The sequence below is a fragment of the Macaca thibetana genome, chromosome X (assembly GCF_024542745.1).
Source record: "Macaca thibetana thibetana isolate TM-01 chromosome X, ASM2454274v1, whole genome shotgun sequence".
Classification (NCBI taxonomy): Eukaryota; Metazoa; Chordata; class Mammalia; order Primates; family Cercopithecidae; genus Macaca; species Macaca thibetana.
In genome coordinates, this window is record NC_065598.1 from 149623116 (window position 1) to 149646454 (window position 23339).

Genomic DNA, 23339 nt, shown 5'->3' on the forward strand with positions numbered 1-23339 from the left:
GCCCACTAGTAATTATAATTTTGGCAGTTTGATGGGTATAAAGTGCTATCTCATTGTTATCCTATTTCGCATTTCCCTGTAGCATATAGTGCAATTGGAATTTTTCACTATATTTTTGACCATTCAGATTTGTGGGTATATATAAACATATACACATGTGTATGTACACAATGGGCTGAATTGTGTTCCCCCATCCCATACTTATACCTTGCAGTCCTAAACCCCAGTACCGCAGCATGTGACTATACTTGGAGATAGTGTCTTTAAATAGGTAGTTAGTTAAAATAAGGTCATTACGGGGGGCACTAGCCCAACATTACGGGCATCTTTATTAGAAGAGGAGATTAGGACAAAGATATATAAAGGAGAAACCATGTGAAGACAAGGGAGAAAGCCATCTACAAGACAAGGAGAGAAGCCTCAGAAGAAACCAATGCTGCCCACATCCTGATCTCAAGCCTCCAGAGTTGTAAGACAATAGATATCTGCTGGTTAAGCCACCCAGTCTGCAGTACTTTGTTATGGCAGCATTAGAAGACTAATACAATGTATGTATGTGTTTATATATGATTATATAATTATAGAGAAAATATGTCTTAAAATATTACCTGGGCATGGAATGGTTGGTGAAAAGACATAATATAGAAGGAGATGGGGAATTAAAAGGGAGGGGAAACCAAGTAAACATTGAAAGGAAAAAATGGTGACTGGATTTTTAAAATATGGATTATATGATCACGTGTATTTGAGTAAAAATTACAATTTATAGGTAACACAATTGTTAAATTTATATACACATACAATTCATTCATTATCTGGACATCACTTTGATTACATCGATTTTTCTTTATTCACCACCCACTGGACTTAAGTGCTGCTTTACTCACTGTGCATGATGTTGGAGGCTTGGAACTCTGGATCCTCAAGCTGCACTCCAACTGGATTGGGGAGAAAGCGTTGTATATTCTCTGTGAGGTACCAGCTTTGGTTCTCATCAAAAACAGAAAACAGGATGACATTCCTCTTGTCTGACATTATCTGTTAATTACATATATTGAAAAGGGTAAAGAAATGCTGCTGATGTTGTCACGTAGGAGCTAGCAGTCTATGATGAAAGCGATGGCATGCATGTGATATATCTAATCCGTTGGTTTAATTCCATTTCCTCTTAGGCATGTACCAGGGCTTGGGAGTTGGGGGTGGGTGCTATGAGCAGTGAGTATATGCTTACAACAAATGTGTCCCCAGGACAAAAGGGTGACTGACCCACTGAACTTAGTTTTTCTGCACCCAAGGACATATGCTGCTTGATTTTTTTGGTACAGTCTGTAGCCTTATTCTCCTCATGTTCAGATTAGAAGATTTAACTCCTTAAAGAATCAAGTGATTATTCAGTGCCTTTCTTAAGTTAGTTAAGTCCAATGAGATACTGATTTTCCTAAACTTCCATCTAGCAACTGACCTTCCACAAGGCTATAAAAAATTAAAAATAGAAAAACAGAAATCAAATAAGAAAGATAAGGTGAACCACAAAAATGTCGAACAACACTAATACCTTAAATTTTCTGTTTAAAACATTCAAATTTTTTTCAGAAGAGCAGTTTGTATATGAACCAGATTTATGAATTAGATTTATGAATTGCTAATTGGATCTGCTAAGATTTCATATGTAAACCTCACTAATACGTATAAACTTTATTTTTTATAACCTATAGCTATATAAACCAAAATACTGAAGAGAGGAGATTGGAGAATATAGAATAATATTTCAGTTATCTTCCCAAAAGTGATGAAAAAACTAAAATTAGGAAAAATTGGTCAGGACAAGTACTTGGCAAAATTTATACTTCTCTGAGTTTATGTGCCACGTGTTTTATTGGCACCAAAGTTCATATACTTTACTCTCTAAACAAATGAAATGTTTTCAGACTAGTAGGGATCTTATGTATCATAAATATAATCAAATGGACACATAGTCAAGCCTCAGCAATATGGCAACGAGTTATTCTGGGGCCAAGCAATGAGTTTTTGTGAAGAACTAAGTTTTTCTTGTTCAGAGAATGTAGTTTTATTTTTTAAAGCAGTAGAAATGATCCAAATTCTAGCCATATTTTGAAATATTTTATATCTTTCCTGATGTTTTGCCCAAAAGTATTTATTAAGCTTTTTTTTTTTTTTCTGAGACAGGGTGTGGCTTTGTCACCCAGGCTCACTGCAGCCTTGACCTCCTGGGCTCAAGCTATCTTCCCACCTCAGCCTCCTGAGTAGGTGGGACTACAGGCACATGCCACTATGCCCAGCTAAATTTTTTTTTTGTAGAGACAAAGTCTAGGATGGTCTCCAAATCCTGAGCTCAAGCAATTCTCCCGCCTCGGCCTCCCAAAGTGCTGAGATTACAGGCGTGAGCCACTGTACCTAGCCTATTAGGCTCTTACTAAGTGCCATACACTGTGCTACATGCTGCAGACATGTTAATTTTGAGGTGCTTTTGAATCACCCATAATGAGATGCCCATGGAAGAAATCTAGGCTGTAGATACAAATTTGTGGGTCATCTGAAAGTAGACATGTAAAAATGGGGAGGATCACCTAGAGAGAGCTAAATCCCAGACTAGGAAAAATCTAGGGCCTACATTCTATGGCCTATCCATCCAGCAGGCATGTTTACTACACCAAACTCAAATTCAGTAAAAGCTAAGCTCATTTCTTTTACTGACCTATATTGCAAACCATTATATTTTCTTCAGGTTATAAGGGGACATACACTGAGAATTTATGTGCATCTCGCCTCATTTTTAGCTTCAAATCCAGCACTTGGAAAGGCAAGAACTCACCTGGTTTCCTCTTTGATCTACAGATTCTTTGTAGCAGATGAGGAGAGGGCCAATGAGTCCTGAAGCTAGATCTCTCTCCATATTAATGAAACTAGAGTAATAACGGGTCAGGCACCGAGGATCTGATTTAGTTGGCCCATCTTCTACAGTCACTGTCCATTTATATTTGAATATTTCTCCTGGCAGAATTGGAAAATCCTTCAAATGTTTTACACCTATCCACAAGCAAACCCAGAAATAGCTCAATTAGAGTACAACAAGCCACATATCGGTAATCATGTTGTTGTTGCAAGAGTTCTACAAATCTGTATGTACATATGAAGTTTCTCAGGAAGTGGAAGCTAAAGTTGCGCCTATTATAATTTTAAGATTCACACAATTTTTCAGAAAAGTAAAAAAGCTATAATTGATTATCCAGTCGACTGTGAAAGTTTCAGGCCTGAATATATGTCAAAGAGCTTGGCACTGGAGTTTTAGGACACAGTCTCTGACTTCTATGAGGAAAGGGAGCAAGAACTGAGATCTGCCCTCAGGGCAATGGGTCCTCAGGACAAGAACTAATTTTAGTAATTAAGTCTCATTCTGGGTATGTTTAATACCTGAAGATCCAATCTAAATCAAAATTTTAATTTTATATTCATTCTAAGCTCTTCCTCACCTCACTAAGTTATGCCTGACCTATGGTTAGAGAACCCATAGAAAGGGAACGGTGTTGAGGTCAGGAGTTTGAGACCAGCCTGGTCAACATGGTGAAACCCCATCTCTACTGAAAATACAAAAATTAGCCAGGTGTGGTGGCAGGCACTTGTAATCCCAGCTACTTGGGAGGCTGAGGCATGAGAATCGCTTGAAACCGGGAGACAGAGGTTGCAGTGAGCCGATATCACACCAATGCACTCCAGCCTGTGGGATAGAGTGAGACCCTGTCTCGAAAAAAAAAAAAAAAAAAGGAAAGAGAATGGTGTAGTATGTTCTTTCAATATTTCTCAGCCTTCTCTTCCCTTTTTCAGGAGCTGGGGGTGAGGGAGGGTAGGTAATAAAAGAAAGGGCAAACAGACTCTTGTTTAACAGGTCCTGCTGCTCTATCTTTGATAACACTATTTGGTCATCAAAGTTCTCTGTGTGGGAGGTGCCCAAATGCTGGTCTTTTCATAGGACCCATGTATGGTTTCTTTAGAGTTACCATGGGGACCTCAGCACTACATAGTTCCATGACATGAGAGATGTTTCTTTCAGCTATCCTTCTGCAACTCTCCTTTCCCCATCAGCTCTTCTTACTTCCAGGGATACATCCAATACTCTATTGGTTCTGCTATCCCTTTAGCATGCCTAACTGCCTTCTTGGGCAGAATATCTTCAAAAAGGGTAAAGCCCAGCTACTTTCAACAGCATTCACTTGTTACAGAAGAAACTCATGTCAAACAGCAGAAAGGTAAACTGCTCCACTCTTGCCCTCTCTTCTTGCCCACTATTATGGGCATTACAGCCTTCAAAATTCTCCATGGAAAAAGCAGTTTACCAGTAACTGTATCCATGTATGCCTCCAAATTTCAGGATACACATTCAAAATCTCCCCAGTACTCTGTACTATGCCTTCTTCTATAAAGAAATGCAAATAAAGAATTCTTATCAGCAATAAGGAATATTAGAAAACAGGGGAAGGATTTTTTTTTTTTTTTTGAGATGCAGTCTTGCTCTGTTGCCCAGGCTAGAGTGCAATGGTATGATCTTGGCTCACTGCAACCTTTACCTCCCAGTTTCAAGCAATTCTCCTGCCTCAGCCTCCTGAGTATCTGGGATTACAGGCACACGCCACAGTACCCGACTAATTTTTTTTTTTGTATTTTTAGTAGAGATGGGTTTTCACCATATTGGCCAGGCTGGTCTTGAACTCCTGACCTCAAGTGATCCACCCACCTTGGCCTCCCAAAGTGCTGGGATTACAGGCATGAGCCACTGCACCCAGCGGGAAAATTTTTATAACCAGTCTTTCTGCCCATGATGTGATACTGAAGGATTCAGAAAGTTCACCCTCTGTGTACCACATATTTAGAAGTTACTTGAGAATATACTTCCAGAAAAACAAAAGAAGAAATCAAAAAATAGAAATGTACAAGAGAAAAGAAGTTAATGCTATTAACTGCAAGAATGTCTTTAAAAAGAAAAATATTTGGTTCCAGCACTTTGGGAGGCTAAGGTAGGCAGATCACTCGAGCTCAGGAGTTCGAGACCAGCCTGGGCAACAAGGTAACACCCCATTTCTACAAAAAATTTAAAAAAAATTAAAAAATTAGCTGGGCATGGTGGTGTGTGCCTATGGTCCCAGCTACTCAGGAGGCTGAGGTGGGAGGATAGCCTGAGCCTGGGAGGTGGAGGTTGCAGTGAGCCAAGATCGTGTCACTGTACTCCAGCCTGGGTGACAGAGCGAGACCCTGTCTCAAAAAAAAAAAATAAAAGATTTGGATACTAAGCAATAAACAGAATGATTAAGAAGCTGAAGGGCCTAAGAAATAGGGTTGAAGAAGCATACATTTCTTTTCCTAATAAAAGGAAACAAAGTCTTACTTCAGGATACAGACACAAAAATTATAAGATCAATATGGTCCTAATACAAAAGCTAAAATTGAGCATGATATCAAACTACTGATGAGGAATAATGAAGGAGAATCTATTTGATCTTTTTATTTTTAAATTGACACATGATAATTGCACATATTTATGGGGTACAGAGTAATATTTCAATACATGTATACATGTGTAATGATTAAACCAGGGTAATTAGTACATACCCATCATCTTAAACATTTATCATTTCTTTGTGTTGGGAACATTCCAAATCCTCTCATCTAGCTATCTGAAAATATATGTCATTGTTGACTACAGTCACCCTACAGTGCTATAGAACATTAAGACTTACGCCTCCTATCTAGCTGGAATTTAGCATTCATTAACCAATGTCTCCTTATTTCCCCCTCCCCTTCCCCTCTTTAGCCTCTAGTAACCACTATTTTATCTCTACTTCTGTGAGATCAACTTTTTTCCTTCCACATATTATTTTATCTTAATAGTAAAATCACTTGAGCTGTAGAAAAGAGAGCAATCATAGCATATTACCTAGTTCTGCAGTTAACATTTATAAAAAGAAACTTGCATACTAAAATAATACAATGCTGTTTTTTAATTTTTTAAGCTTTAGAAAAAATATATAGACAAAGCAAGGAAGAGTTATTTCAAATTACGGTATAAAATGTAAATGTTATCAAGTTTAGTTTTGTAAAAGTAAAGGAATGGCTAGCAGCAGTGGAGAAAAGAAAGGTTTGGGGAAAGGAAAAGTGAGGGGTACAGTTTTTAATATCCTTAATTTATGAAGTATGGAGTCAAAAGATATTTTCCAATCATGATTGGAAAAATCCAATCATGGATTGAAAATATATTACTAAAAGTTGATGTTTAGTATATTTTTAAAGTTCTAATGATAGCCAATGGAACTGAAAACACTGATAAAACTGAAATAACTTGAATGGAAAGAAGCACAAAACAAAGTAACTATATAGTGTCTAAAGTTGAAAAACAAAGAGTTAGCAGTATAAGTAACTTTTTAGAGATGTAGAGATAACCACCAAAAATCAAAACAGAAATTCTTAAAAATGGAATCCTCTAGGGAGGCAGTCCTTTTGTAGTTTTAAGCATACACATCTATTATTTTGATAAATATTCATCCAAAATTAAATAATAGAAAGAATACATATAACATCCAATCTACTAAAAGAAAAAATAAATCTTTAAACAACAAACAATATAGTAAATAAAAACTGGAGTTGTGAACTATTTAGAAATGAATATGCGAAGAACCCTGAAAATATCAAACTAGATACCAAAAGTGAGAGTGAAACCCTGTCGAGAGAGAGAAAGAGAGTGAGAGAGAGAGAGAGAACAAGGAAGAGCAATAACATGGAAGTTGCAGCAAAGAATCCTGAAAATATCAAACTAGATACCCAAAGTGTGGAATACCACACTAGATACCAAAAGTGTGGAATACCACACTAGATACCAAAAGTGTGGAATGTAGCTGAAAACTGTACTCAGAAAAAAAAAATTATCTTAAGTGCCAGAAGAATCAGCTTCAAGATTTTAGGGCATTTATAGTAGTTGCAGTGGAAAAGAGACAATCTAATTGGCTGTGCAATATTTGAACATCACCACTAGGTAATAGGAAAAACACATCAGGTGACTCTTCACTAATTTACATGAAACATCACCTGAGGATTCCTATAATTGATTTTTATAACTTTAGACTGGAGCTTGAGGTCCAGCCAACAGTTGGAGAAAGGACCAACATGATTTTAGCTGTTATTGATGATATTGATTTAATCTGTATCTACAGGTAAAAAAGAGCTATAAATTGAGGGAATACTTACTTACCTTTTGGTAATCTCCTTGAATACAAAGGACGGACATCAGTGATTCCGTGAGGGTAGATGTTATATGGTCTGCTTGCTTGATTCTTAAATATAATCTGAAAGTATAAGTGAGATCTAAGATCAAATCCTAAAACAACTAGGATCAACAAGAAAACTGTGGTCTAACTCCAGATAAATAAAAGCGGCCTCTATCTACATTATAGTAATTTGAGGCTAGATAAAACTCAAAATATTTGGTCTTTTCATGAAATTGTCCCTTGGCATGCATGGGGGATTGGTTCCAGGACCCCCGCAGATACCAAACTCTGTGATGCTCAAGTCTCTAATATAAAATGATGTAGTATTTGCATATAACCTATGCACATCCTCTCATGCACTTTAACTCATGTCTAGATTTCTTATAGTACATAATATAATGTAAATGCTATGTAAATAGTTGTTATACTGTATTGTTTCTTTGTATTATTATTTATTGTTGTATTATTATCTTTTATTGTTTTGGGTTGTTTTTTGAATACTTTCAATTGATGGTTGTTTGAATATGAGACTAGAAACCCAATGATACTGAAAAATAAAAATAAAATCTTAAACATCCCCAAACAACTGAAGAGACCCCTTTCTTGACCGAGGAGACCCCAGAGATGGCTTAAAAACTGAGTTTCTGACCATGATGGGATGGGAGATCAGGCATGCCTTGTTACATTCCCTCCCTCCCTAATCTGCTGTTAGACTTTCTTTCTTAAGGGTTAAACATAAACCAGTCCTTTCTAAAGACGTGCTGGATTCCCCTCCCTTTGTGCAGTTTTGACACAACGACTGACCAGCATTCCTTCCTGATGCGAGACCACTGACCATGGACTGGCTCTGGCCAGTTTACAGAGGCTGCCTCTGTGTCCTCTGTTTCATCTTTTGACATATACAGCCTAATTTTCATGCAACTAAATGTTAAGTCTCCACCCCAAAGTGAACATGGAATGTATGTAATATGCATGTTTGCATGTGCCCCATCATAAATATTCACAGCTCTTCCTGGAACCTGTTAAATATGTATACTTAGCCAACTCATTCAGCATAAATCCCTAACTCATCCTTCCTTCTTCAAAGTGCTTGCTTCCAGTTGCTGCCAGAGGCTACACTTCCCAGCCTGCAACCCTTTCCACTCCAAATTTACAAACTTATGATTCTTCAGTTGACAATGTGGAGGGCGACAGTACTTAGGTTTCTCTCTAAAGGCCCCTTTCCATTTCTTTAAAAATTGTTTCAATTGCTTCAGGAAGTGTTCTCTGCACCTTCTCACACTAATTGAAATTTGGATGTCTGCTGAGGACACTGCTTCCTTTCAGCCTTTTTCACTATTTGGGCATTAAATTCACTGATAATAGAGAAAGAGACAGTGTTTCAGGAGATAAAATCTTCAGTGAATGAGCAGGCATGACCAAGAGGACAGTTGATTACAGTATTAAGCAAGGGTGGCAGGTGGTATTGCCTGATTGCACCAGCTGTAAAAGAAAACAAAGGCCTACGTGCAGTGGCTTGTGCCAGTACTTTGGGAGGCTAAGGCAGGAGGATCGTTTGAGCCCAGGATTTCAAGACCAGCCTGGGTAACATAGTGAGATCTCATCTCTACCAAAAAATTTAAAAATTAGCTGGGCATGGTGGTGCATGCTTGTAGTCCCAGCAATTTGGGAGGCTGAGGTGGGAGGATCACTTGAGCCCAGGAAGTCGAGGCTGCAGTAGTGAGCTGTGATCACACCACAGCACTCCAGCCTGGGTGACAGAATGAGACCCTATCGAGAGAGAGAGAGAGAGAGGAAAGCTGCAGTGAAGAACCCTTAAAATATCAATCCCACCTCCAGATCTGAGCTGTGTGATATGAGGATAAAAATACAACTTCCACTTCTGCTCTTGTCTTAAAACCCAGTCATTTGTTAAGCCCACGAAGCAGCTGATTCCTTACCTGCATCTAAGCAGCAGAATGATACTTCGAATAACAGCAGTTTTGCTTCTTTCCAATATTAAAATGCTTTTTTTCCATTTTTTTCGCCCTAAGAATACTCACTAGGATTTCCAATATAATATTAAGTAGAGATGGTGATATCTGTCACCTGTGTCTTGTCCTGATCTTAAACAGAAGGATTTCTGACTGTCACCACCAAGTACAATGGTTACAAGTTTTTTGCAGATCTTTATCAGGATAATGATAATTATTTCCTTGTAATCCCAATTTCCCGTGAGTTTTTATTATGAATGGATGTTGAATTTTGACAAATGCTTTTTCAGAAGCTATTGGAATTATCAAATTATATTTTTCCTTTTATGTGTTAATATGGTAGATTGCCACATTTGATTTTCTAATGTTAATCTAGTACTCCTGGGATAAGTCAACTTCATAATATGTATTATCTTTTTAATATATTGCTGTATTAGGTTTATAAAATTTTGTTTAGGATTTTTTGAACCCATGTTTATAATGAAATTGGTCTGTAATTTTTAATTTTCCTTTCTCATGGTGACATAGTCAGGTTTATAACCAAATGTTATACTAGCCTAATAAAAATAATTGATCTTTCATTTTTTATACTCTACATTTTAAATTTTAATATAAAGTTATTTATTTATTGAATATTGATATAAATTGCCAATAAAATGGCAATTCTTGCTAGGTTGATATTTTCTTTTAACACATGAAAGATATGATTTAATTGTCTTCTTACTTTCTTTTTTGCTCTAGAGAAGTAAGCTATCAGTCTATGTGGCAATTTAAAACATGGTCTGCAATTCTTTGGCTCTTCTCTCATCAAGAAGTAGATCAAATTTTCCCTCTTCTTGATTCGAGGTGGGTTTTGGCTGCTTTCAACTAACAGATTATGGCATAAAGTGCTGTGTGACTTCTGATGCTGATTGCAAAAAGTGAGGCATTTTCTGCTTTATTAACTAGAATACACAGTTAGAGCCTTGAGTCACCATATAAGAAGTCCCACTACCCTGAGGCTGCCACAGTGTGAAGAAGCCAAACAACATGGACAGACAACATGTAGGTGCTCTGGTTGGTAGTTCTAATTGTCAAGTCATTGCTACTCAGGTACCAGATATATGAGTGAAGCGGTCTTGGTCCCTCAAGATCCACTGATCAACATCAAGTGACCTTGGTCAATGATAAATAACTGCCCAGCTGAGCCTGAACTCCTGACACAAATAATCTATAAGAATAATAAAACAGCTGTTGTTTTAACCATTAAATGTAGAGGTAATTAAGTATACTACATTAATAATCATAACAGTTTAATTATCATTTCTTTGAATATAGTCTGCTTTTTCTGTCTGATTATTTGTCCACTTAAAATATGTTTATTGAAGAATAATTTATATGCTGCAAAATTCACACATTATAAGTATACAATTAAATGGTTTTTAGTAAACGTATGGAGTTGTGCAATCATTGCCACAATCCAGAATTAGAATATTTCCATCACCCCAGGAAGATTCTGCATGCTGGCTTGCAGGCATTCCCTGCTTCCACTCCCAGCCCCTGGCAATCACTGAAGAGATTTCTGCTCTATAAATTGGTCTTTTCTGTATATTTTATATAAGTTACATCATGCAATATGTAAGTCTTTTGTCTGACTTCTTTAACTTACAATGTTTTGAGTTTCATCTATATTTATCGTGTATAATTAGTTCTTTTCTTTTAATTGCTGAATAGAATTCCAATTATATGTATATACCATATTTTATTTATCCATTCACCATTTGGTGAATGTTTGAATGGTTTTCAGTGTGGGGCTATGAACATTTGCATACAAGTCTTTGTGGGTACCTATGTTTCCATTTCCCTTAGGTATATCTCTAGGAGTGGAAGTGCCAGGTCATATAATAACTCCATTTTGAACATTTTGAGGAATAGCCAAGCTGTTTTCCAAAGTGGCTTTACTATTTTGCATTCCCTTCATAAATTGATGAAGGCTACAATTTCTCCATGTCCTCACCAACACTTAACATCTGTCTTCTTGATTATACTTATTCTAGTGGTCGTGAAGTAGTATTGCACTGTGGTTTGAATTTTCATTTCCCTGACATGCAGCATTTTTTCAACTGCTTATTGGACACTTTGTATATAACCTTTGGAGAAATGTCTGTATAAACCCTTTGCTCATTTTTCCATTTGGGTCATTTGCCTATTTATTATTGAGTTGAAAGAGTCCTTTATATATTTTGAATACTACATCCTTATCAGATAAAAAATTTGCAAGCATTTTCTCCAGTTCTATGCATTGTCTTTGCATTTTCTGGGCGTCCTTTGAAGCACAAAAGTTTTTGAGTATGATGAAGCACAATTATCTATGTTTTTCTTTTGTTGCTTGTTGGTTTTGGTGTCATATCCAATAAACCATTGTCTAATTCAGGATCACAAAGATTTATTTTGTTATTTTCTTATAATTTTGTAGTTTTAGCTCTTACATTTTATCTTGGATCCATTTTGAGTTAATGTTTAAGTGTAGGATTCAGCAAGGTATCCAGAGCATAACCTGAATAAATCAAAGAATGAGGTAGATCTTTATATGTTGACATGAAATGATATCCAAAATATATTGTTACTTTTTATTATTACTATTATTTTTAGACAGAGTCTTGCTCTGTTGCCCAGGGTGGAGTGCAGTGGTGTGATCTCAGCTCAATGCAACCTCCGCCTCCCAGATTCAAGCGATTCTCCTGCCTCAGCCTCCAGAGTAGCTGGGACTACAGGCATGCACCACCATGCCCGGCTAATTCAAAATATATTGTTACTTTTTAAAAATCAAGGTACAGACTAATTTACACTGCTCTTGTTTTTGTGTGAAACACCCTCACACACACACACACACACACACACACACACATTCATACATGTATGCACTATTTCTGGAGGGGAGTATACAAACCCACAGCAATGACTGTCTGTCAGACTATGGGGTTGGAAGTCCAAGAGGGAGGAAAATTTACATTTTATTGTATGCTCTTGTTTACCCATTTTTAAATTAGCCAGTAAAAGTAACTCAAAATACACACCTATAAGTATGTACAATTATTGTGTCATTATGCATTTTTAAAATTAATGAATAAAAATAAAAGTATACAATCTTCAAAAACATCAATAAAAGAAAAATATGTAAACAAAATTTATGAAGAAAAATTGTACAAGAATAGCTAATAAAATTTTTGAAGAAGTACAATGAAAGAAGATGTCATACAGATATCAAACATATTACAAAGTTGAAGTCATTAAAACAGTGTGGCAACAGATTAGTTAAGGAGAATTAAAAATCCCAGATTTTAGCAATTTAGTATATGATAAAGAAGACATTTTCAAATTAATGAAAAAAGGATTGGCTATGTGAGCTGCCATTTGGGAAAATTTCTATTTGAATTATGCACTATATCCAAAAGTAACTTCCAGGGCAATTAGATTGTTCACTGTAAAAATAAAGCTATATAAGTAAGAGAATAAAATAGAGACTATTTTTATAATTTCTTGGAGCTGGCAAAGACATTCTTAGGCAGAAAATAAAAGTGAAAAAGATCCAGAGAAAGTTAAATGAAAAGATTGATAAAAGACAGGAGGTTTTGACTATATAAAGATAAAAAATCTTTGAAGGACAAAAAAATATCATAAAGGAGTGACAAAAAGTACAAGTGACAATGTGAGGAAACCATTTGAAAGATAAATCACAATGTGTCAATATCCGTAATCTATAAAGGCCTTTTACAAATACATAAGCAAAAGATGACTACCCAAATAGAAAACTGGACAAAATTTACAAGCAGGCAATTCACAGAGGGAGTTATACAAATAGCCAACAAACATGAAACAATATACAATTTGACTACTAACCAGGGAAATGCAAATGAAGACAACATATAAACATTTTGCTCATCAAATTGAAAACTTTTTCTGAAGGTTTATAATATATGTTGTTGGCAATGGTGTGGGGAAAAGGGCAGTCATATACTTATGGTAGGGGATATAAATTGGTACAAAATTGCTGAAAGTCAGTTTGGCAGTATCTAAAAAAACTCCACATCTAAAAACCAGTGTTCTTCATGACATTCTTGAGCAACTGAATTTATGCAACCGACGACCTATCTTCAAATTTCTTGTGAAGAAAATAAACCCTTATTTATTTAAACCACTGTCCATTGAGTATTCTGTTACTTACACCATACTCATTCTTAATATCCTAGATCAGGCGCAAGCAAGCATTTTTTGGAAAAGGCTGGATAGTAAATACTCTAAAATTGTGAGCCCTATTTAGCCTCTGTCACATATTCTCTTCCTCCTCCACCTTCTCCTCCCCTTCCTCCCATGCTCATTTCTTTTCTTTACAATATTTCAAAAATGTAAAATCTTACCTAAGCTCATAGACTATTCAAAAGCAGACCACAAGCCAAATTTGGTTCATAGGCCATAGTCTGCTGACTCCTATACGACATAATTAATGGGGAAAGATCTGGAAGGATATGTATCAAAGTCTAAGCAGTATTTCAAAGGAGTGTCGAGTTTAATGGGTGACATTAAATTTTTATTCTATATACTCATACTTCAAATATGTGCAATCAGCTATTATTTGTGTAACATTTACAGCTTTTAAAAGATCATGTCCATTGGAGACAAGGCTGAATTATGAAGTATTTTAGAAACTCAAAACTCTCTAGACTTTTTCTTCTTACCAGACCTTAAATCTTTTCCTCAACTTACCAACAGTGTGTCTCCAACTTCCCCATAAAGTAAAGGTCCCAAGATTCCTGATTCATACTGAATAGCTTCACGAGTCTTAAAGGTTTCATCTGTGTATGCCATAAATCGGACTTTTTTGTACTTCCTACCAATCCGCTGAGAGCCATTGTTCAAATATTGACTTTTATAACTTCTGTATAAGAGAAAAAAAAGATGCGAGGTTGGGAAGAAAAATTCTAGGTATGCTCAAATCCAACTCTAAAACAGCTTATATGATTCAATCAAGGCAAGGAATGAGAAAAATACAAGCTTCTCTGATGCTCTGCTATGTTAGTTTCCAAATGCAGACCTAATGCCGTAAAAACCCTAGAAGAAAACCTAGGTAATACCATTCAGGACATAGGCATGGGCAAGGACTTCATGTCTAAAACAACAAAAGCAATGGCAACAAAAGCCAAAATTGACAAATGGGATCTAATTAAACTAAAGAGCTTCTGCACAGCAAAAGAAACTACCATCAGAGTGAGCAGGCAACCTACAGAATGGGAGATAATTTTTGCAATCTATCCATCTGACAAAGGGCTAATATCCAGAATCTACAAGGAACTCAAACAAATTTACAAGAAAATAACAAACAACCCCATCAAAAAGTGGGCAAAGGATATGAACAGACATTTCTCAAAAGAAGACATGCATACAGCCAACAGACACATGAAAAAATGCTCGTCATCACTGGCCATCAGAGAAATGCAAATCAAAACCACAATGAGATACCATCTCACACCAGTTAGAATGGCAATCATTAAAAAGTCAGGAAACAACAGGTGCTGGAGAGGATGTGGAGAAATAGGAACACTTTTACACTGTTGGTGGGATTGTAAACTAGTTCAACCATTATGGAAAACAGTATGGCAATTCCTCAAGGATCTAGATCTAGAAGTACCATATGACCCAGCCATCCCATTACTGGGTATATATCCAAAGGATTATAAATCATGCTGCTATGAAGACACATGCACACGTATGTTCATTGCGGCACTCTTCACAATAGCAAAGACTTGGAATCAACCCAAATGTCCATCAGTGACAGACTGGATTAAGAAAATGTGGCACATATACACCATGGAATACTATGCAGCCATAAAAAAGGATGAGTTTGTGTTCTTTGTAGGGACATGGATGCAGCTGGAAACCATCATTCTCAGCAAACTATTGCAAGAACAGAAAACCAAACATCGCATGTTCTCACTCATAGGTGGGAACTGAACAATGAGATCACTTGGACTCGGGAAGGGTAACATCACACACCGGGGCCTATTATGGGGAGGGGGGAGGGATTGCACTGGAGTTATACCTGATGTAAATGACGAGTTGATGGGTGCTGATGAGTTGATGGGTGCAGCACACCAACATGGCACAAGTATACATATGTAACAAACCTGCACGTTGTGCACATGTACCCTAGAACTTAAAGTATAATAAAAAAAAATACTCTTGCCATTTGATTCCATACCCATACCTAACCTTAAACATGGCTTCAGGATTTGTTGGTTTGAATAACTGGTAAGAACTTTTTGAGTATGGGGAAGAGAGAGTACCAATAGTCAAAAAATGCTTACCTGTCATCAGGGGCGAGGACTGAGGGAGCATAGTCCCAGACCTCCTCTTCAGCAGCAATGTAATGTACCCAAGTTTTAGGATGCTTCTTGGCAACTGAGCGAATTTGGATAAAGGAAGGAGAGTTGTCATCATCAAACCTGACCACATCCATTTCAGAATCAGCAAGATCATCATCATAGTCTTCCGCTTCTTCACTATTTTTCATTCGTAGTTGGGGTTCCTCTGGGCAACTGTCTACTTTGACATAAGCTTCCATGCCATCTGGAGTCAGACAAACCAAACAATGTCAGAGTGTCCCGCTGTATTAGGCTGTTCTTGCATTGCTATAAAGAAATACCAGAGACTGGGTAATTTATAAAGAAGAGATTGAATTGGCTCATAGTTCTGCAGGCTATATGGGAAGCATGGTGCTGGCATCTGCTTGACTTCAGGGAGGTCTCAGGAAGCTTATAATCATGGGGGTAGGTGAAGGGGGAGGAGACATGTCACATGGTGAAAGCAGGAGCAAGACAGAGAGTGCAAGTTGTCACACATTTCTGAATGACCAAATATCATGAGAACTCACTATTATGAAGACAGCATCAAGCCATGAGGGATTCACCCCCATGATCCAAACATCTGCCACCAGACCCCACCTCCAGCACTGGAAATTACAATTCAACATGAGATTTCAGTGAAGACAAATATCCAAACTATATCACTTACCTTAACTTTTAGGACTCTTTCTCTCTTATTAGGCCTTCCAGGCTCTCCCCTAAGCACCCCCCTTTCCACATCACTTTCCCTTCTTGCCACTTTCCTATATATACTTATTTCTATATGGATTATCTGGTACTTGCTTGTTTCTTCCTCTGGTCTTTGCACTCACCATTTCCCTTCTGCCTGATCCTTCTCTATATATGTTTTACCTCCTTTTCAAAAGTTATTCATTTGCTCTTATAATATGTATTACTATTTCCCTTCTGGAACTGGTTTTGAGCCTATCATTGCCCTACAGCCAAATGATAAACAAAGAGACTTGAAGAACTGCGTATTTTCAGCATTTCGAAGCCTAGACCAGACCAGCTCCCCATCCCCATAGTCACCTAATGATTTCTATATTTACCCTATTGGATTATAATACAAATCATTGATTTAATAACAGCTTATTGGGAAAAATGTTAGTGTAGATATAAACTTTAAGACATGTTCCAAGTTCATAAAAACATGACAAGATACAACTTAAAATCAAGGAGATATGTATTTTAAGAGCATGTCTGCCTGTGACTAGTTGTAAACCCTACAGCAAATCTATTCAACATTCTCAGTCTCATCTTTATGGTTTGTAAAATGGATAATAATAATTCCTGCTGTATTTATAACATAGGGCAATTTTGAAGATCAAATACTTCTAAGAAGGGAGACCTGTTTACTTGATTATGAGGAACAGGGCAGGTTTTAGGAGCAGCAAACAACTAGTCTGAGGTTCATGTAGCCTTAAACATAATTCAGTTTGCATCTAAAAACGAAGTGTTTTGTCTGAGGTTCAATAAGATAAAGCATTATTTTTCTGAAAAATAAAGATTAAAATCAGTGGATAGAATCTGTGAAAGTAAAAAAACAAAACAAAAAACAAACTGTTAAACTGAATCAGGCTCCAACTGGACAATGATTGATTGACAATGATCATATACAAGTAAATGACCTATTCCTCTGTGCCTGCAAGAATTTTGTTTGTGCATCAACTTCCTGTTACTCATTCAGTATGACACTTTTTGTCCACTAAGGTCTTGTCAAAATTCCATAAATATTATGTGATGGATGGGGAAAAGAGATTTCTATTCTTAATCACTACAGAGGACTATAAACAAGGTCACTAATAGAACATAAGGAGGAAAATGGTGGATACATGGCAAGATCAAATCTCTTTTCTAAGTCAACCAACGAACCTGAGGAGAATGTTAATATGAGAGTACTAGGAAGAAAGAAATGCTGTTAAATATAAAAGATTAGGCCTCTCTGACATTTTTCTCCAACAGCTCTTGCTATGGTTTGAATGTCTGTCCCCTCCAAAACTCACATTGAAATTTAATTATCATTGTGATGGTGTTGAGAGGTGAACATATAAAGGTGTTTAGGTCACAAGGGTTCCACTCTCATGAATGGACTAATGCAGTTATCTGGGGAAAGGGTTCATGGGAGTGGATTCATTATCACAGGAGTGAGTTCACCCTCCTTTTGCTCTCTCTCTCTCTCACCCTTTCTTTGCCGTTTTGTCATGTAATGCCTTCCACCATGTTAAGACGCAGCAAGAAGGCCTTTGCTAGTTGCTGGCAACTTGATATTGGACCTCCCAGCCCCCAGAACTGTGAGCCAATAAGTTTCTGTCCATTATAAATTACTCATTCTGTGGTATTCTGTTATTGCAGCACAAACTGACTAAGCCTTCAATGGCCACAAGAGGGGTAGAGAAAGAGGGTTATTAGGTTGATCCAAGATTAAGAGTTAGCAGAATAAATACAAAAGTAAGGAAAATTGGGGTGAAATGATGATGCAATCTGAATTTGCACAACTAGCAGTTACAAATAAAGTTACATTAACAATAATTTAAAACTGTAGTTACCATCATCCTAATTTGCTTACACAGAACCTTTGACCCTTTGCAAAGTTCCCACCCAATAGTCCTTGAAAACCTCATGTGGTGCTTCACATATGCTGACCAGCTTTCAATCCCATGTTACTTGTCCTAAAAATCACTAGCTCCTTACCTGCCCTCAGTTTCACAGGTGTCTCTCATATACTGCCAGGTATCTACAGAGTGCCTCTAGCTGTCTGGTGCCTGAAGTCAAGCTTGCTCTACAATAGCCTGTCATATTTGCTATTTACTGCTCTGGGCATTACTACTGATATACTGGAGCCCTTACAGTTGCAACCTGGGCAATGCCTTTCTTCCATTTCCCTAGATTTCTCAAAAAAAAAAAAAAAATCTCTTCAGCTACAACCTGCAGTTCCTCTCTCAATATTGGAGCGTAGTTAATGGGAGAAGGCTGAGAAACCAAGGGCATACTATTCTCCTCATTTTCCCACCTCAGTCATCCATAAGCCATCTTTTCTCCATCACAGACATTTAACTAAAAATCCATGAGTCCTACTAATACTCAAGCCCTTTTATAGTCAAGGTAAAAACTTTACACTGGAAGCTAGAAACTAGGGGATCTTAGTTGAGGTCTAACACAGTAACTCTAAAATGCCCCCTTCAGCAACACACTATATTCCTGTACATTGTCCAGTAAATTCTATTAAAAGTAGGACTGGATATTTATAATACTCATTTTAAAGATCCAAGATATTACCATGTTGGTGGGAAGAGATATGACAAAACAGTAGAAACTGTCCAAGGTCCATCAAGAGTGTTTGAGCAGTAAGGAAAGTTATTGGTGAGATTTCCAAGGAGGCCTGGCGATGGTTCCTCACAAGAAATGTGTGACCTTCGAGGAATATTGAGTGCACTTCAGGAGTGGTGCCCATTCCAATCACATGCCAATAGACTGACTTCCTGTGGCATCCAATCAGACCTGTAAAGTAGGAATAAGACACGTATGGCTAAGAAGTAGAGAATTTGAAATGGAAAACACTTGCTAGGACAGAATGGACAAATTGATTTTAGACACTTGATTGCTACCTTGACTTGTAAACAAATTTATCTAGAATATTGGGCTACTATCAAACCAACAGCTCTTGCCAAGGTCATCAATCACTATCATGCTGCTAAATCCAATGGACATTTTTCAGTCTTTATTTGCATCTGTTGACCATTCATTCCTTCTTAAAACTCTCTCTTCCCTTGGCCTCTGTGCCAACATCTTTCTGGGTTTTTTTCTCCTACTTCTCAGACTGCTCCTTCTGTCTCCTCTCCTGAACTCTTCTGGAACTTCAGGCTCATACAGCCAATCACTTTCTCAACATCTCCACCTAGATATCTCAAAAAACCCACATGTTCAAAACTAAATTTACACTTTTCATCACTTCCTTCTCTTCCAGAGTTTTTTATAACAGTGAATGGCAGCATCCTGCATTCGAATATGCAAGCAAGAATTATCCTTTTTACCATTCTCATCTCCCATATGCAATTTGACACTGACCAGGGCAATATAATCAATAATAGCTAATATTTATTGAGCACTTGTTTAATGTCAAGCACTGTCCGAAGTATTTTACAAGTTTTAATTCATTCATTCCTCATAACAACCCTATGAATGTAGAAACCATTATCATCCATGTCTTGCAGGAGAAGAAATGGATGCCCAGAGAGGTTGATTAATTTTCTCAGTATTTGAACCTAAGTGTTCAGATCCCACACTGGTAACTACAAGGGCACAGCTGCCTCCTACTTTGGCTCTAAAAGCTTTCAAATGTATCTATTTTTTCACTATTACTACTACCACTATCTTAATCCAACTTACCATTATCTCGTCTGAGCTACTGATAAACTTGTTTTACAGTTCTCCCTGTAACTGGTCATATTCCCCTCTAAGACTTTTACCCACAAAGAAACTGGTGTAATATTTCTGCATTCCAGATCTGATTGTAGTATCCACCAGCCTAAAACCCATCGCAGGCTGTCATTTCACATAGAATAAAGTCCAGACTGCCTACTAAGGACTAGAAGGCCCCAGTAGGTTTGATTCCTAATACCTCTAACAGCTTCATCTCACATTGCCTCATTTTCCCAGTTTCAAAGCTAAATTCAAGGGGTACTTGCTTAGGGAAGCCTTCTCTGATTCCCCAGTCTAGGTCAGATTCTTTTATTATAGGCTTATATAGAATTATGTAATTTTCCTTCAGAGTAATGGTCAGTTTGTAATTTTGCATGTATTATTATGCTTATTTGACTACAACCCGTCTCTCCACTATAAGGTATGTGAGAACAGGAACTTGCATGTTGTCAAAACTAATTTCTTTTTTAATTATAAAATTATGCATGTTTATTATCAAATTACTGGAAAATACAGTAAAGAACTAAGGAGAAAACATCCCTCTCATACTTCATTATTCTCTTGGGTTGCTGAATCTCCCAAATTCCTCCTTTCTGTAGTTTCTGGTTTTACTATAGTACACATTCAGTGACTATTAAGGCCCTCTATATCTGAAAATGTCTTTTTTCTTCCCCCAAAATTGATTCAAAGTTTGACTAAAAATTCTAGGTTCAAAATAATTTTTCCCTTAGATCTTTTACAATATTGCTTAATTATATTGTCAGTCTAATTCCCATTCTTTTGTATGCATCCTGTTTCTCTCAGAAGAAGCTTTTTTTGTTGTTTGTTTGTTTGTTTTTTTGAGACGGAGTCTTGCTCTGTCGCCCAGGCTGGAGTGCAGTGGCACGATCTTGGCTCACTGCAAGCTCTGCCTCCCGGGTTCACGCCATTCTCCTGCCTCAGCCTTCCGAGTAGCTGGGGCTACAGGAGCCGCCACCATGCCCGGCTAGTTTTTTGTATTTTTAGTAGAGACGGGGTTTCACTGTGTTAGCCGGAATGGTCTCCATCTCCCGACCTCGTGATCCTCCCGTCTCAGCCTCCCAAAGTGCTGGGATTACAGGCCTGAGCCACCGCACCTGGCCACAAGAAGCTTTAAGTATCTTCTCTTTGTGCTCTGAAATGCTACAATGATAATTTTGTGTGGGGGTCTTTTTATTTATCCTAATGGGAAATTTTATTTTTTAAACTGTATTACTTTTTATTGACACATAAATAATTGTACACATTTATGGGTACAATGTGATGTTTTGATACATGTATACATTGTGTAATTATTCAAATTAGGGTAATTATCATATCCATCACCTTAAATGTTTGTCATTTCTTTGTTGTGAGAACATTCAAAATCCTCTCTTCTATTTGAAATATACAATATATTATTGTTGGCTATTGTCACCCTACTGTGCAATAGAGTACCAGAACTTATTCCTTCTATCTACCTGTAACATTGTACCCATTGACCAACCTCTCCCCATCTCCCACTTCCCCCTAATCTTCCCAGAATCACTAATTTCAACTACTATGAGATCAAATTTTAAAGATTGTACATAGGAGTGATATCATGCAATATTTGTCATTCTCTGTCTGACTTATTTCACTTAACATAATGTCCTTCAGGCTCATCCACATTGTTGCAAATGACAGGATTTCATCTTTTTTAAATGGATGAATAGTATTCCATTGTGTATATATACCACAGTTTCTTTATCCATTCATCCATTGATGGGCATTTAAGTTGATTTTATATCTTGACTATTGTGAATAATGCTGTCATAAACATGGGGATGCAGATGTTTTTTCAACATACTGATTTCATTTCTTTTTGGTATATACCTACTAGTGGGATTGCTAGAAAATATGATAGATCTATTTTTAATTTTTGAGGCATCTCTATACCGTTATCTCTAATGGCTTAACTAATTTATATTCCCACCAACAGTGTATAGGAGTTTCTTTGTCTCCACATCCTTGCTAGCATTTGTTATTTTGTTGTCTTTTTTATAATAGTCATTCTAACAGAGGTAAGTGATATCTCATTGTAGTTTTGATTTTAATTTTCCTGATGGTTAGTGATGTTGAGCATTTTTCATATACCTGTTGGCCATTTGTATGTCTCCTTTGGAGAAATGTCTATTCAGGTCTTTTGCTCATTTTTAGTAGGATTATTTGGATTTTTGCTATTGAGTTGTTTGAGTTCCTTATACATTATAGATATAAATCCCTTGTCAGATGTATAATCTGCAAATATTTTCTCCCATTCTATAGGTTGTCTCTTCACTCTGTTGATTGTTTCCTTTGCTGTGCAGAAGCTTTCTAGTTTGATGTAATCCAATTTATTTTTGCTTTTGTTACTCATGATTTTGAGGTCTTGTCTAACAAATTCTTGCCCAAATTGTCTAACACATTCTTGCCCAAAGTGATGTCATGAAATGTTTACACTATGTTTCAAATTTAACTCCTTAATCTATTTTCCTTTCCTTCCCTCCCCTCCCCTCCTGTCTTGTTCCCTTCCCTTCCCTTCCCTTCTCTCCCTTCCCCTGTCTTGTTCCCTCTCCTCTCCTCCCCTCTCTTGTCTCTCTTCTCTTCTCTTTTCTTCTTTTGAGACAGAGTCTCACTCCGTTACCCAGGCTGGAGTGCAATAGCACGATCTAGGCTCACTGCAACTTCCACCTCCAGGGTTCAAGTGATTCTCCTGCCTCAGCCTCCCAAGTTGCTGGGACTGTAGGCATGCCACCACACCTGGCTACTTTCGTATTTTTAGTAAAGATGGGGTTTCACCATGTTGGCCAGGCTGGTCTCAAACTCCTGACCTCAAGTGATCTGCCCGCCTTGGCCTCCCAAAGTGCTGGGATTACAGGCATGAGCCACTGTGCCTGGCCTATTTGATTTTCATACATGTTGAGAGATAGGGGGTCTAGGTTCATTCTTTTGCATATGGATATCCAGTTTTCCCAGCACCATTTATTGAAAAGACTGCCCTTTACCCATCATGTGTTCTTGTCAACTATGTAGAATATCAGTTGGCTTTAAATGTGTGGGTGTATTTCTGGGCTCTCTATTTTGTTCTATTGGTCTATATGTCTGTTTTTAAGTCAACACAATGCTGTTTTGGTTACTATAGCTTTGTAGTATAATTTGAAATCAGGTAGTGTGATGCCTCCAGGCTTATTCTTTTTGCTCAAGACTACTTTGGCTATTTGGGATTTTTTGTGGTTCCACACAAATCTTAGGATTGTTTT

General features: G+C 37.2%; 2 protein-coding genes across 5 annotated transcripts in view; one reads left to right on the forward strand and one right to left on the reverse strand.

Annotated features, from left to right (window-relative positions):
- Nucleotides 1-23339, reverse strand: part of F8 (coagulation factor VIII) — a 198989-nt gene that overhangs the window by 108276 nt on the left and 67374 nt on the right. For all 4 annotated transcript variants that reach the window (XR_007722453.1, XM_050775409.1, XM_050775408.1 and 1 more), the window contains 6 exons: nt 18919-19140; nt 15586-15847; nt 13988-14159; nt 7256-7349; nt 2834-3048; nt 888-1038 (listed from right to left, as the gene is read on the reverse strand). Coding sequence is in view for 3 of the 4 variants with exons in the window: in XM_050775409.1 (XP_050631366.1) it covers nt 888-1038; nt 2834-3048; nt 7256-7349; nt 13988-14159; nt 15586-15847; nt 18919-19140 (1116 nt within the window). In the remaining variant the exon portion in view is untranslated. The remainder of the gene's footprint in view (nt 1-887; nt 1039-2833; nt 3049-7255; nt 7350-13987; nt 14160-15585; nt 15848-18918; nt 19141-23339) is intronic.
- Nucleotides 1-23339, forward strand: part of FUNDC2 (FUN14 domain containing 2) — a 192099-nt gene that overhangs the window by 72852 nt on the left and 95908 nt on the right. The window lies entirely within an intron of this gene.